Here is a 15094-nt window from a genome sequence, read left to right on the forward strand (position 1 = left end):
AAACCGCACTCAAAGGTAGGGCATTTCCCATTGATATAGGAACTTTTGTACCAGAAACAATAGTATCTCCAATTATAGCCCCTCTGGGATGTAAAATATATCTCTTCTCACCATCCCCATAGTGTATGAGACAAATGTATGCATTTCGATTAGGGTCGTATTCTATGGTTACGATTCTACCAGATATGTCTTTTTGATTCCGTCGAAAATCTATTTTACGGTATAGGCGCTTATGACCTCCCCCTCTATGCCTTGCGGTAATGATTCCTCTGGAATTACGACCTTTACCACAACGGTGCCGTCCATGGATCAAATTATTTCGTGGATTGGATTTCACTTGCCTGTCTACGGTTCCCTTGCGTGTGCTCGGGATAGGTGTTTTGTATAAATGTTTCGGCGTATTATTAAGTATTCTCTTTAGTTTTTTTCTCTATCTAGAAGTGGAATAGAATAACCCGGTTGAAGGGTAATGATCATACGTCTGTAATGCATTGTATGGCCCAGAATAGGTCCTATTCTTCTACCTTTTCCAGGTAGTCGATGGCTATTCACAGCTACCACCTTAACACCAAAGAAGAGTTCGACCCAATGCTTTATTTCTGTCTTAGTGAATCCCGATTCGACATTAAAAGTATATTGATTCTTTCCCAATAAACGAAGACTTTTTTCTGTAAATACTGCGTATTTGATTCCATCCATAAATCGACTTTCCCTCCTATGCTCTGAGTTCCAGTATCGATAAGAATTCGAGTTCTTATTGTTCTTATGTTATGGTATGAATATACCATACCAATTCGTTATGTATGGATGATGGATGAGATTCCATGGATAGAGAGCCAGTTCCAATAGACTTATGGAATGTTCCCGTTCGTGTGCATCCAGCAGGAATTGAACCCGCAAATTTACCAATTATGAGTTGGGCGCTTTAACCATTCAGCCATGGATGCTTAACAGGGATCATCGTACATCGTAAATAACCAATTTTCATATAGAAAGACATATCATAGAAAAATGAAATCGAAAATATTCCGAGATGGCAAATATTCGGAGATGACTATGAAAACACCTCTCTGGATCCTCGAATTGAAAGAGAGATTGAGAGGGATCAAGAATCCTAATTCTCGCTATTTGGAATGGATCCAATTCTATTGAGTCTGACTCATAGTGATCATTTCTCTTTAGCAAAGAATGACCTTGGTTATCAAAGGATTGAACAACCGGATCCATTTACTTATGATACCTAGTTGGCATTGATAACAAGGATCTAATGAATTATGAGTTTAATAGATCCTCTTTAGCAGAAAGACGTATATTCCTTGCTCATTATCAGACAATCACTTATTCCCAAACCTCGTGTGGGACTAATCGTTTTCATTTACCATCTCATGGAAAACCCTTTTCGTTCCGCTTAGCCCTATCGGGTATTTTAGTGATAGGTTCTGTAGGAACTGGACGATCCTATTTGGTCAAATACCTAACGAAAAATTACGATTTTCCTTTCATTAAGGTACGAGGGCTTCTTATTCCACAAGAACGAAAGCACCTTTTCATTCTTTCATATACTAGGGGTTTTTACTTGGAAAAGACAATGTTCCATACTAAAGGATTCGGGTCCATAACCACGAGTTCCAGTGCACTAGATCTTGTAGCACTTAGCAACGAAGCCCTATCCATTAGTATTCCACATAAGAAATCCATTCTAGAAAAAAATACAATTAGATTAGCTCTTCATAGACAAACTTGGGGTTTGCGAGCCAAGGTAAGATCGGCTCGGGATCATGGGACCCTTTTCTATCAGATAGGAGGGGCTCTTGTACAAAATAGACTTACTAAGTAATAACCCCATAGAATCTATCTATATAAAGATAAAGAGGCAATCGTGTCAGGAAGCGGGTTTTTCTTTGGCCAAAAGGTACTTCGAACTTGGAACGAGCATGAAGAGATTAACGAGACTTCTTTCTCTTTTGAGTTTTTCTGGCGGACCTGCCGCGCAAGATCTTTGGTCTTCCCCTGGAACCGATGAAAAAAAGTGGATCGCTTCTTATGTACTCGCTCAGAATGATTCTTCTCTATCTATAGTTCATGGCCTATTAGAAGTAGAAGGTGCTCTGGTGCAATCCTTACCGACAGAAAAAGATTGCAGTCAGGTTGATAATAGTCGAGTGACATTACTTCGTCGGTCCGAACTAAGGAATCTGTTAGAAATGTTTTGAAATGGATATTGTTCTCTCTTTGATCAGGGATTGCTATATGAAAAGAAGTGGAGTTTGAAAAAGGGAACGGAATGCTCAAACGACCTGTGATAGACTTCATATCCGGGGTTGTACACCGTTATGGCGTCCCCCACAGCATCATAACCGATAACGGTACAAACTTTACCGCCGATGAGGTAAAACTCTGGTGCAAAAACATGGGCATCAAGCTCGATTATGCTTCCGTCTATCACCCACAAACCAACGGCCAGGTCGAACGTGCAAATGGTCTTATTATGAGCGGCATTAAACCCAGACTAGTGTGGTCCCTCAAGGAATCTAACACGCATTGGGTAGAGGAGCTCGACTCCATACTATGGGGGCTGTGGACCACGCCAAATCGCACCACCGGATACACACCATTTTTTATGGTGTACGGCGCAGAGGCAGTTCTGCCCTGCGACATAATTCATGACTCACCTAGAGTGCGCATGTACGAAGAAAGAGAAGCCGAGCTCGATCGGCAGGACAACTTGGACGCCCTGGAGGAGGAGCGTGACGTGGCAAAAGCCCGTTCCGCATTTTATCAACAGCAGGCCAGAAGATATCAAAGCAGAGAAGTACGGGCCAAAAATTACAATGTTGGCGAACTAGTTCTACGCCTGCCGGATAAGAAAAAAGGACAAACTCAAGCCCAAGTGGGAAGGTCCATTCATAATTGACCAAGTCCTGACTGGCGGGGCGTACCGCCTGCGAGATGCGTCGGATAACCGACTCGAGCCGAACCCGTGGAACGCTACCCGTCTCCGAAGATTCTATGCCTAGCGCCGTACTCTGTGTTCGTCTCCTTCCTCTGTCCATTTTTTGCATTTTTCTGTCTTACATTTCTCTCCTTCCCCTCTTCTCTTTTATAGCCCTTAAAGGCTCATCTAGTGACGCGCTACTCGCGCTCATTAAACCTGGGGGCTTCTTTAACAGAAGCTTATTTATACGGGCTTCACGCCCAACACATGCGTCAAACTTCCGCATGTACCTTTTTCTTCACCATTATATGCATTGATATGACTTAAGTTTTGGCCAAGCTGGGTTGCCTGGCTCCTGTGCTTACCCCTACGTTCCCGATTGTTCGGTTAGGTGGTAAATGGAGCACCTCTGCGATTGTTACTGCTGGGTCAGCCGGATGTTGTACCTCAGACTGGGTGAAGCCGAAAGCTAGCGTTCTTAAGGGAATATTCGGTCGGTGAAATAAAAGATGATCTTTTTACTCCTTTTATGTGCCCCCAGATGCCTTTTTTCTGCGTCTTTTCACGCAGTCCGGACATGCACTTTAGGGCATGCCTCCCAGCGAAAGGAACCCTTAACGGAACTATTCTCTCTGGAAGATGTTTCTTACTAACCATGTAATATAACATAACTAGTTGGGCACTTGTCTGATAAAGCACTGATGACCCCTACGCCTGGTCTCCACGCATACCCCGGTTCTTATATAACCATTAGGGTATTCGGACACACTCCGGACCATCAGGTCCCGAGGTTGAAGCAAAAAGGTCGGCAAAGACAAACGATCTACAATTCGGCTAGAAGGCATTACACATGTCAATTCAAAATTACATAGTCATTCTGACTGATTGTATTCCTCTTCTATACCATCTAACAGGCTGTCTAATTTACAGTCCTGCTGGGAATACTTCGCGGCCAACTCTACTTGGCCGTATACTAAGCTCACAGGGATCTCCTTTCCGTCAGGCCCCACTGGTCCGACCTCGGCCATGTGGTTTGGGTCAGACTTCGTAAAATGGGTCTTCACCATGGCCCAGGCCTCCCTAGCGCCTTGTCGGCAGGCCGATATCTTCCACAACCAGAAGCACCGCCGAGCTCCCTTCAGCTTCTCCGCAAGGTCTCCAAGGCCCTCGGGCACGGAGTGGGCAGGCCATAAGGCTTGGGCAATACCCCGCATCGCCTGCCGAATTCGCTCGTGCAGTTGCAAGAGTTCGGGAAGAAGGTCACCCGTAGAACCGGGCATCTCCTCTGCAGGACGACCTATGAGCATACCTACAGACATTACTCTATTAGTCGACTTCCTCGCCGAACTCTTTTTTCAAAGTTCGTTCAAGCACTTACTAAAAATGCCGCGTCGAAGCCGCTGATTCTCCTTCGTGGAGTCCGACAGCTGGCCACGAACATCTTTAAGTTCGATGTCCAGCTTGGTGTTGGCATCCTGAAGATCATTCTTCTCTCGCCTCACCTTTGTCAACATACTCTCACTGGCCTTTAGCCGGCGTAAGAGTTGTTGCTTGTCCGGATCGAGTCCGGCGCCATCTGCAATATGATTTGTCAGATTTGCACCCACACCGCACAATACTAATCTTTCGAAGTGTATCTTACCTAAGGGGGTCTCTTTAGGCTCCCCTGCTGCGGCTAGTGCGGCCTCTAGTTGGGCCTTGCACTTTTCTAGCTCCTGGGACAGTACGGTATTCTTCTCTGTAAGAACCTGCATATTAAATGATCCTTAAATCAGTTGCTCTAACTGCTTCAAGTCTCGGGGGCTACTGGCATACATATATATTTAACCAAAATTTTCTTACCCGTATGTCTTTTACATACTGCTCCGTGGCTCTGGCTAAACCATTTTGAGCGGCACAGAGGTACGCATCTCCCGAATTAAAGGCATCAAAAGCCTCTTGGGAGAAACAAGCGTCGCATAGAATTGTCCGGCGACGCCTGTGGTTCATGGCACTCTCCACTTCAGAATTTGTGGCAGACAGCCTGTCCGCATCCTCTATCGGAGGAGCGTCCGGTGCGCGCCTTGTGCTCGCCTCCGCTTCCTGGCCAGACATCGGAGCCTGGCTGGTGGAGGCGCGATTGGCAACCTCTCCGGATGTAGTCCGGCGAGGTCTCTTCGTTCTGAAGATAGCACGAACGTTAATATGCCCTGACAGAATAACACCAGGGAAACAGAGGGTGCGCTATACCTTTGCGCCGGCGTCTCAGTCCGGATTGCATTCCTTTTTGTCCCACGGGGCCCTGCGGCCCCTCGTTGGCTAGCCGCCGCAGGTTCGGCCTCCTGCCTCGGAAATCTCCCCTACAAAACACGGTTGTCGTCAGAAACACCGGAATACGTGAGAGTGGAATCTCTCTCAAGGGAATGAGACTCCGGTTTCTGTCACCTGGGAGGCCGGGATTAACCCTGGGTAATCAGCCGTGATGGCTACCAAGGTATTGTCCTTGCTTAGCTGATAGAACACCCCGTCGATAAGCTCCACCGATATGTCCGGATCCTCTTCGGAGTCCGGATCAAGGGACCGTTCTGGGTCCTCGGGCTGTGGAGGGCGGCTGTTTATATCCTTTACCTCCTGTCGCAGTTCCTGCACTGAAGTCGTTAGACTACATATCTAACCGTGGGAGTATAAAACAAACGGGCAAGCGCAATTGTTCACTTACCCAACTTGGAGGATCATGCATAGTAAATCCGGCCTGCGGGTTAACGCGGAGGAATTCCTCCTCTTCTCCCTTGTACAAAGAGGATAAGATCTTTACTAGAGCGGCAGCTGAGGCCGGCCCCTTACGACCATAACGGGTGGTGTCATCCTCCCCGTTGAACTCCCACATGGGGTGGCCTCTATATTGAAGCGGCTGCACCCCCCGCATAATGCTCGCGGCCATGACTCCAATCATGGTTAGTCCGGAATGAGCCAACAGTCTTAGCCGGCCCATCAGGTAAAGGACGTCTCTGTCGCTTTCTCTCTGAGAGCTCCGCGCACGCCAGCTCAAGCGTTTCTTTAATGGAGCACTGTTGAACTCAAGGAGACCGACCCGGATAGGGTCCGGCAGCGGGACGTCATCTATGTAAAACCATTCCGAAGGCCAGTCCTCGGACGCCTTCTTTGGGGTTCCGGATAGGTATCCGGTCCCGGCGATGCGCCATACTTCGGCTCCGCCCACTTGATATATAGACCCCTCTTGAGAACGGGGGACCAGGCAGAATAACCTCTTCACAGCACGAAATGAGCCTCAACGCCTAAAAATAGCTCGCAAAGGGCGACAAAACCCGCAATATGCAATACGGATGCAGGCGTGAGATTGTGCAGCTGGAGGCCGTAGAACTCCAGAAGCCCGCGGAGAAATGGATGAATTGGAAACCCCAGTCCCCTCATTAGATAGGGGACGAGGCACACCCGCTCTCCTTTAGAAGGATTGGGGGTGCTCTCCGCTTGTTTTCCGCCATTATAGGTGGCGAGACCGGCTCGGACCGGGACCATGTATGCCTGAGGGAGAAATCCCTTGGCCTGAAGCGACACTAACTCCCTATGCGGGATGGTGCAACTCTCCCAGTCCCCGGGTTTGGAACCGGAGGGGCAAGGGGAGGAGCTGCGACGGCTGGTCATGTTGGAATGGACCTTTGCTGCAAGCGCTCTGATGATAACTCGCGGAGAGGAGAAGATGTGGTTTGGACCTAAATCCCCATCTCGTTAAATAGGCGGCTCGTTTATACGGCTAGGGGTGTGGATGTAAAAACGCCCCGGCCTTTCGCATTCGTTTGACACGTGGAAGACGGCCATTATTGGGCGTGGAAGCCGAGAAGGACTACATTACAAAAATCAGACATTATTCCTACAGGAACACAAGATTTGGAGAAGAACCCGCCTTGCAATGCCGAACATTCTGCGCGCCGGACTCGTCGTCATTGAAGCCTGGTTCGGGGGCTACTGAGGGAGTCCTGGATTAGGGGGTGTTCGGGTAGCCGGACTATACCTTCAGCCGGACTCCAGGACTATGAAGATACAAGATTGAAGACTTCGTCCCGTGTCCGGATGGGACTTTCCTTGGCGTAGAAGGCAAGCTTGGCGATGCGGATATTCAAGATCTCCTACCATTGTAACCGACTCTATGTAACCCTAACCCTATCCAGTGTCTATATAAACCGGAGGGTTGTAGTCCGTAGGCAATCAACTCCATACACAACAATCATACCATAGGATAGCTTCTAGGGTTTAGCCTCCTTGATCTCGTGGTAGATCTACTCTTGTACTACCCATATCATCAATATTAATCAAGCAGGAGTAGGGTATTACCTCCATCGAGAGGGCCCGAACCTGGGTAAACATCGTGTCCCTTGTCTCCTGTTACCATCCGGCCTTGACGCACAGTTCGGGACCCCCTACCTGAGATCCGCCGGTTTTGACACCGACATTGGTGCTTTCATTGAGAGTTCCTCTGTGCCGTCACAATCAGGAAGGATGCCTTCTCCCGTCTTTAAAGACGGCGCCGTTGCTAAGGGAGCCTTGGCTGTCGGCCAAACCCTCCAGCTAGGTGGTTTCCTCATGACCGCCTGTTCGGCTGTTGCACCGACGGTGACCTCTCGGGTCATCAAAAGCAACCTACACGTCAGCTCGGAGCTCGTCGAGCAGCTAGATCCAATGGAGCTCTCTTCCGTAAACGAGCTCTTGGATCGCATCGCCGCCCTGGGGGTCTCTACGGATTATGACTAGGTTGGGCTTAAACCCGATCTAAGAGAAATTAACCCTCCCCAAGTCACCTACCACGTTGCCGTGGTAGAGGCGCAGCGCGGCGACCCTTCATCTATTTTAAGGACTAGCTACGTCCGAATTCCCGACCCCTCCAAGCCGGATACCCGCGGAGGGGAGGATGTAACTCAAGACCTGAGCTTAGGATCATGCAACGGGCTAGATTCATTGGACAACACCTAAGAATCCGAACTTCAGAGTTCGGAAACTCTTCGGCCTCCGAATCTTGGATTGGGTGAGGTTTCAGATTCAACGACACCCGCCCACCCGATCATAAGCGATCTCTCCCAAATCAGGCAGAGGCCCGAAGAAATAGTACGTCATTACTGGGCCAGATTCCTCCTGGTTATGAACAGGATAAAGGATTGCCGCAAGGAAGATGCAATCTCAATTTTCTGCAGTAATTGCACGGACAAGGGAATCCTTAACGCCGTAAGTCGTCGTGATATCACACGCTTTGCTGACTTGGCGTCCATAGTACAAAAATACTGTGAGATGGAAAGCGCCTGGAAAACCGAAATAAATTTTTGGGATAATCCGGCCTTGAATAGTAATCCCGTCCGAACTAAGAGGGTGCATTATCACAGGACACCCGGGATAAACACCAAAAAGCCAAAACCCTCTACAGGGCATGGAACCGTACTGGAAAGATGGCTTGACGGACCCTGTAGAATTCACAGTACAGAGGACGCCACACCAACTCACAGCCTTAGAGCATGTTGGATACTCCGGCAGGTGGCCAAAATCGGCGAGGACCTCTTAATTCCGGAGGCCGCAGAAAGCCAGCCCAAGGACACCAGTACCGTTCTCACAGTCTTCGAGACTTTCGCATCAAACAATGTGCGAAAAAGAACACTCCACAGCCTCGCCGAAGTCTATCAAGTTGTAACAATACATCCATGGAGCGACACTGCCATTACCTTCAACGCAAGTGATGAACCTAGATTCCGAACAGCCCGAGCACCAGCCGCATTGGTCCTCAGTCCCATAGTGGACGGCTTTCGCCTCACCAAGGTGCTCATGGATGGAGGCAGCGGACTGAACCTCATTTATGAGGAAACCCTTCAAAAAATGGAAATAGACTGGAACCGCGTCGAGCGAAGCAGCACAACCTTTAGAGGAATAATCCCCAGTCGGGAAGCGCGCTGCACAGGAAAAATCACACTAGATGTGGTGTTCGGCACGGCGGATAATTACAGGTCCGAAGAAGTCACGTTTCAGGTGGCCCCGTTCAAAAGCGGATATCACGCCTTACTAAGGTGGGAAGCATTCACAATCTTCCAAGAAATACCCCATTACGGGTACATGAAGCTTAAGATGCCCGGGCCGAACGGAATTATCACTCTAGCTAGTGATCCGGACATAGCACTCCACGCCGAAAACAAGACGGCCGCATTAGCCCTTGAGGCACTATCCGAAGCCTTAGCGGCCGAGGAACTGACTACGCTGCGCTCCACGGTTAACAGGGATGATGTGATACTCGACAAGAGATCCAAATCCACATCCTTCAAGCCAGCTGATGAAATAGTCAAATTCCAGGTCCATCCAACAGACCCCAATAAAACAGCTTCCATCGGGGCACGACTGAACCCTGATGTAGACGCCGCACTACGAGAGTTCCTATGAGAGAACTGGGACATTTTCGCCTGGCACCCTTCAGACATGCCAGGGATCCCATGCAGGCTGGCCGAACACAGCTTAAATATCCTAAAAGGATTCAAACCTGTCAAACAAGCCCTTTGGCGTTTTTCCGAACCCAAGAGACAGGCTATGGGAGAGGAGCTAGCCAAGCTATTGGAGGCCGGATTCATTAGAGACATAAAACATCCGGACTGGCTAGCAAACCTGGTGATGGTACCAAAGAAGGACAAATCCTGGCGCCTGTGTGTCGATTTTAAAGACCTTAACAAGGCTTGCCCAAAGGATCCCTTCCCCCTCCCCCGTATCGATCAAATAATCGATGCCATCGCAGGACATGACTCGTTGTGTTTCCTCGACGCATACTCCGGTTACCATCAAATCAAGATGGTAGAATCAGACCAAGCTGCAACAACATTCATCACACCATACGGCCCATTCTGCTTCAACACAATGCCCTTTGGGCTGAAAAATGCCGGCGCAACATATCAGCGCATGATCCAGACATGTCTGGCAAACCAGATCGGCAAAACAGTGGAGGCGTATGTGGACGATGTGGTCGTCAAATCAAGACATGTTGAATCCCTAGTAAATGACTTGAAGCTTACATTCGATAACCTCCGAAAATATGGCATCAAGCTCAACCCAGAAAAATGCGTCTTCGGCGTTCCAGCCGGAAAGCTCTTGGGCTTCATTGTATCCGGTAGAGGAATTGAAGCAAACCCAGCCAAGATCCAAGCTTTGTCACAATTGGATGTCCCAAAGGACCTTAAACAAATACAAAAATTAACCGGATGCGTGGCGGCTTTAAGCCGCTTCATCTCCCGCTTGGGAGAAAAGGCACTACCCCTCTATCGCCTCCTTCGGCGCACCGAACACTTCGAGTGGACGGATGCCGCCACGGCCGGACTTGATGAAATAAAAGCCATATTGGCAACAAACCCAGTCCTGGCCGCGCCGAACACCGGCGAACCAATGATTTTGTACATTGCAGCAACCCATCAAGTTGTCAGCACAGTGCTCGTTGTCGAGCAGGAAACAGATGGACACAAATTCCCCCTTCAAAGGCCGGTCTACTACGTATCCACTGTCCTCACTCCATGCAAATCACGGTACCCGCATTATCAAAAGATTGCATACGCGGTATTCATGGCATCCCGGAAGCTACGACACTACTTTCAAGAGTGTTCCATAACAGTAGCCTCGGAAGTACCACTCAACGATATTATCAAAAACCGCGATGCAACGGGCCGGATTACAAAATGGGCCATCGAGCTTCTCCTGTTCGATATAACCTATAAGTCACGGCGAGCTATTAAATCGCAAGTTTTGGCCGACTTCGTCACAGAATGGACGAAGGCCGAGCTCCGTAAAGAGTACGACACATATTCAAACTGGATTATGCATTTCGACGGCTCCAAAATGTTGGCCGGACTGGGGGCTGGCGTCGTCCTGACATCCCCCACAGGAGACACAGTCCAATATGTGCTCCAGATCATGTACATGGATTCCAACAATGCAGCCGAATATGAGGCCCTCCTACATGGTCTCCGGATAGCAGTATCCATGGGTATCCAGCGCCTAGAGGTACGCGGGGATTCAAACCTCGCGATATCCCAAATAAATGGAGACTTCGACGCCAAGGACCCAAAAATGGCAGCTTACCGCAACGCCGTCCTAAAAATGTCAGCTCGGTTCGAAGGGCTGGAGTTTCACCATATAGCCCGAGAAAACAATCAAGCAGCGGACGTCCTGGCACGCATCGGAGCAAAACGCGATGCAGTCCCGCCTCCGATGAAATGGATATTGTTCTCTCTTTGATCAGGGATTGCTATATGAAAAGAAGTGGAGTTTGAAAAAGGGAACGGAATGCTCAAACCGACCTGTGATAGACTTCATATCCGGGGTTGTACACCATTATGGCGTCCCCCACAGCATCATAACCGATAACGGTACAAACTTTACCGCCGATGAGGTAAAACTCTGGTGCAAAAACATGGGCATCAAGCTCGATTATGCTTCCGTCTATCACCCACAAACCAACGGCCAGGTCAAACGTGCAAATGGTCTTATCATGAGCGGCATTAAACCTAGACTGGTGCGGTCCCTCAAGGAATCTAACACGCACTGGGTAGAGGAGCTCGACTCCGTACTATGGGGGCTGCGTACCACGCCAAATCGCACCACCGGATACACACCATTTTTTATGGTGCACGGCGCAGAGGCAGTTCTGCCCTGCGACATAATTCATGACTCACCTAGAGTGCGCATGTACGAAGAAAGAGAAGCCGATCTCGATCGGCAGGACAACTTGGACGCCTTGGAGGAGGAGCGTGACGTGGCAAAAGCCCGTTCCGCATTTTATCAACAGCAGGCCCGAAGATATCAAAGCAGAGAAGTACGGGCCAAAAATTACAACGTCGGCGAACTAGTTCTACGCCTGTCGGATAAGAAAAAGGACAAACTCAAGCCCAAGTGGGAAGGTCCATTCATAATCGACCAAGTCCTGACTGGTGGGGCATACCGCCTGCGAGATGCATCGGATAACCGACTCGAGCCGAACCCGTGGAACGCCACCCGTCTCCGAAGATTCTATGCCTAGCGCCGGACTCTGTGTTCGTCTCCTTCCTCTGTCCATTTTTTTGCATTTTTCTGTCTTACATTTCTCTCCTTCCCCTCTTTTCTTTTATAGCCCTTAAAGGCTCATCTAGTGACGTGCCACTCGCGCTCATTAAACCTGGGGGCTTCTTTAACAGAAGCTTATTTATACGGGCTTCATGCCCAACACATGCGTCAAACTTCCGCATGTACCTTTTTCTTCACCATTATATGCATCGATATGACTTAAGTTTTGGCCAAGCTGTGTTGCCTGGCTCCTGTGCTTACCCCTACGTTCCCGATTGTTCGGCTAGGCGGTAAAGGGAGCACCTCTGCGATTGTTACTGCCGGGTCAGCCGGATGTGTACCTCAGACTGGGTGAAGCCGAAAGTTAGCGTTCTTAAGGGAATATTCGGTCGGTGAAATAAAAGATGATCTTTTTACTCATTTTATGTGCCCCCAGATGCCTTTTTTTCTGCGTCTTTTCACGCAGTCCGGACATGCACTTTAGGGCATGCCTCCCAGCGAAAGGAACCCTTAACGGAACTATTCTCTCTGGAAGATGTTTCTTACTAACCATGTAATATAACATAACTAGTTGGGCACTTGTCTGATAAAGCACTGATGACCCCTACGTCTGGTCTCCACGCATACCCCAGTTCTTATATAACCGTTAGTGTATTCGGACACACTCCGGACCGTCAGGTCCCGAGGTTGAAGCGAAAAGGTCGGCAAAGACAAACGATCTACAATCCGGCTAGAAGGCATTACACATGTCAATTCAAAATTACATAGTCATTCTGACTGATTGTATTCCTCTTCTATACCATCTAACAGGCTGTCTAATTTACAGTCCTGCTGGGAATACTTCGCGGCCAACTCTACTTGGCCGTATACTAAGCTCACAGGGATCTCCTTTCCGTCAGGCCCCACTGGTCCGACCTCGGCCATGTGGTTTGGGTCAGACTTCGTAAAACGGGTCTTCACCATGGCCCAGGCCTCCCTGGCGCCTTGTCGGCAGGCCGATATCTTCCACAACCGGAAGCGCCGCCGAGCTCCCTTCAGCTTCTCCGGCATATGGTATTGGTGCTTCCATGGTACGGCAAACACGGCAGGGGCTTCGGTACCCCTCATAATGGCGTGAGAAGTCCGTACACTTTCCCAAGTGCGGCACCCCAAACTTATAGCACTATATGCATCGGCTCCGAATCATGATTTGGGTCAATAGTTGGGTTTGCCCGGCTCCTATGTTTTGGTGCCTTACGTTCCGCTATATCGGCTAAGGTAGCACTAGGAGAACCACTGCGATTGTGCCCCGGTTGAGCTGGGTTAAGCACCTCAGTGGATAAAGCTAAAATTGACTGTCATGATGTGGCGAGAGACCGGTCGCTGTTTGAGAGGTTTTTCGAGTCCCTAAAGACTCATGCCGCTTTGAGCGAGGAGCCGGATTTGTCCGGCCAAGGCGTGGATAGCGCCCCGAATTCGGTCTTCCGAACTAGGGGCTTCGCCGAAATTTAAAATTATAGAGTTCTATGGCTAAGTGAGAGTGTTCAAGCATTATAGTCCGATTGCCTGGTTCGTTGTGCTGAGCGCCTCCCTCGAAGGACCCAACTATGGGAAAAAGAGCGCTCAGGTTTATCCCGAACACCCCAGCACTAGTGGCACGGGGGCAGAAGCCGACGACTGGCCATCTCTCAATTTTTGATAAACGGCCGCACAGAAAGTAATATTTTAAATTCAATAAGCATTGCTTAGCGCATATGAACAAGTTTTCAGCGCACAGGATAACACGAGCGAGTTCATTCGAAAATTACATCCTTGGTACATTCATCCGCCACAAGGCGGGCACCAGCAAGAACATCCTTGTAATAGTTCTCGGGCTTGCGATGCTCCTTCCCCAGCGGCGGCCCGTCCCTCACAAGCTTCTCACCGTCCAGCTTACCCCAGTGCACCTTTGCACGGGCAAGGGCCCTACGGGCACCTTGGATGCAGAAAGAGCGCTTGACGACCTCGAGCCTTGGACAGGCCTCCACCAGTCGCCGCACCAGCCTGAAGTAGCTCCCAGGCAGGGCCTCTCCGGGCCACAGCCGAACTATGAAGCCCCTCAGGGCCTGTTCGGCCGCCTTGTGGAGCTCGACCAGCTGCTTCAACTGGTCGCTCAAGGGCACAGGGTGTCCGGCCTCAGCGTACTGAGACCAGAACACCTTCTCCGTCGAGCTGCCTTCCTCGGCTCGGTAGAATGCGGGGGCATCGGATACGCTGCGGGGAAGATCTGCGAATGCCCTTGGAGAGCTCCGGATTCGGGTAAGTAACAAGTAGTTTACTTTTATATGTCTGCTTTGCATATAGAATGCCTTACCCGCCGCTATCTTTTTCATCTCCTCCAACTCTTGGAGGGCCTTTTGGGCTTCGGCCTTGGCAGACTTGGCAGTCTCAAGGGCAGCCACGAGCTCGGACGCTTGCGTCTTGGACTCAAGCTCCAAACTCTCATGTTTTTTCATGAGAGCCTGAAGCTCCTGCTGCACCTCACTGACCTGAACCCCAAGTCTGTCTCGCTCGGTGCGCTCCGCGGCCATTTTCTTTTTGGCCGCAGTCAGCGCCTGCTTAAGGGTTGCCACCTCAGTCATGGCCCCTACAATAAGCAGTACAATCCTGTTACTCTTTTTGCAATCAAAGCCTTTTTATAGACACTTTTTCTGCAAGGTATTTCTTACCTTCTTCCTCCTCGAGCCGCTGCTTGGCAAGGCCGAGCTCTTGCTCGGTCCGCTCGAGGTCCTGCTTCAGGACACCCACCTCCGCAATCTGTGTGGTGGTGGATAGCAGCGAAGCCTGCATACGCATATTGACTCTTTTTTTGTTAGACTCCTGTGATATTTACTAGATCCTCTATTCGGCTTTTCTTTCCGAACGCCAAACAGAGCATCAGGGGCTACTGTCTATGCGGTAATATTTTTACATATTTTTACTTACCTCGAAGCCTGTTAGAAGGCTAGCGCAAGCTTCAGTCAGTCCGCTCTTGGCGGACTGAACCTTCTAGATCACCGTACTCATAATAGTACGGTGCCCCTCGTCGATGGAGGCATCGTCAAGCACCTCCAGCAGATTGTCCGGCACCTCCGGTTGGACGGAGGCCGCCGGCTT

The 15094-nt window shown here is 49.6% G+C and overlaps 1 protein-coding gene across 1 annotated transcript in view; it reads right to left on the minus strand.

Moving 5' to 3' along the window:
* Nucleotides 1-14529, minus strand: part of LOC125516854 (50S ribosomal protein L2, chloroplastic) — a 16273-nt gene extending 1744 nt beyond the window's left edge. Inside the window, exons 1-2 of the mRNA XM_048682146.1 lie at nucleotides 14488-14529; nucleotides 10-430 (exon numbers count right to left, since the gene is read on the minus strand). Of these exons, the coding sequence (XP_048538103.1) occupies nucleotides 10-430; nucleotides 14488-14529 (463 nt within the window). The remainder of the gene's footprint in view (nucleotides 1-9; nucleotides 431-14487) is intronic.
* Nucleotides 14530-15094: the final 565 nt, after the last annotated feature.

Source organism: Triticum urartu, chromosome 6 (genome assembly GCF_003073215.2).
Source record: "Triticum urartu cultivar G1812 chromosome 6, Tu2.1, whole genome shotgun sequence".
Taxonomy (NCBI): Eukaryota; Viridiplantae; Streptophyta; class Magnoliopsida; order Poales; family Poaceae; genus Triticum; species Triticum urartu.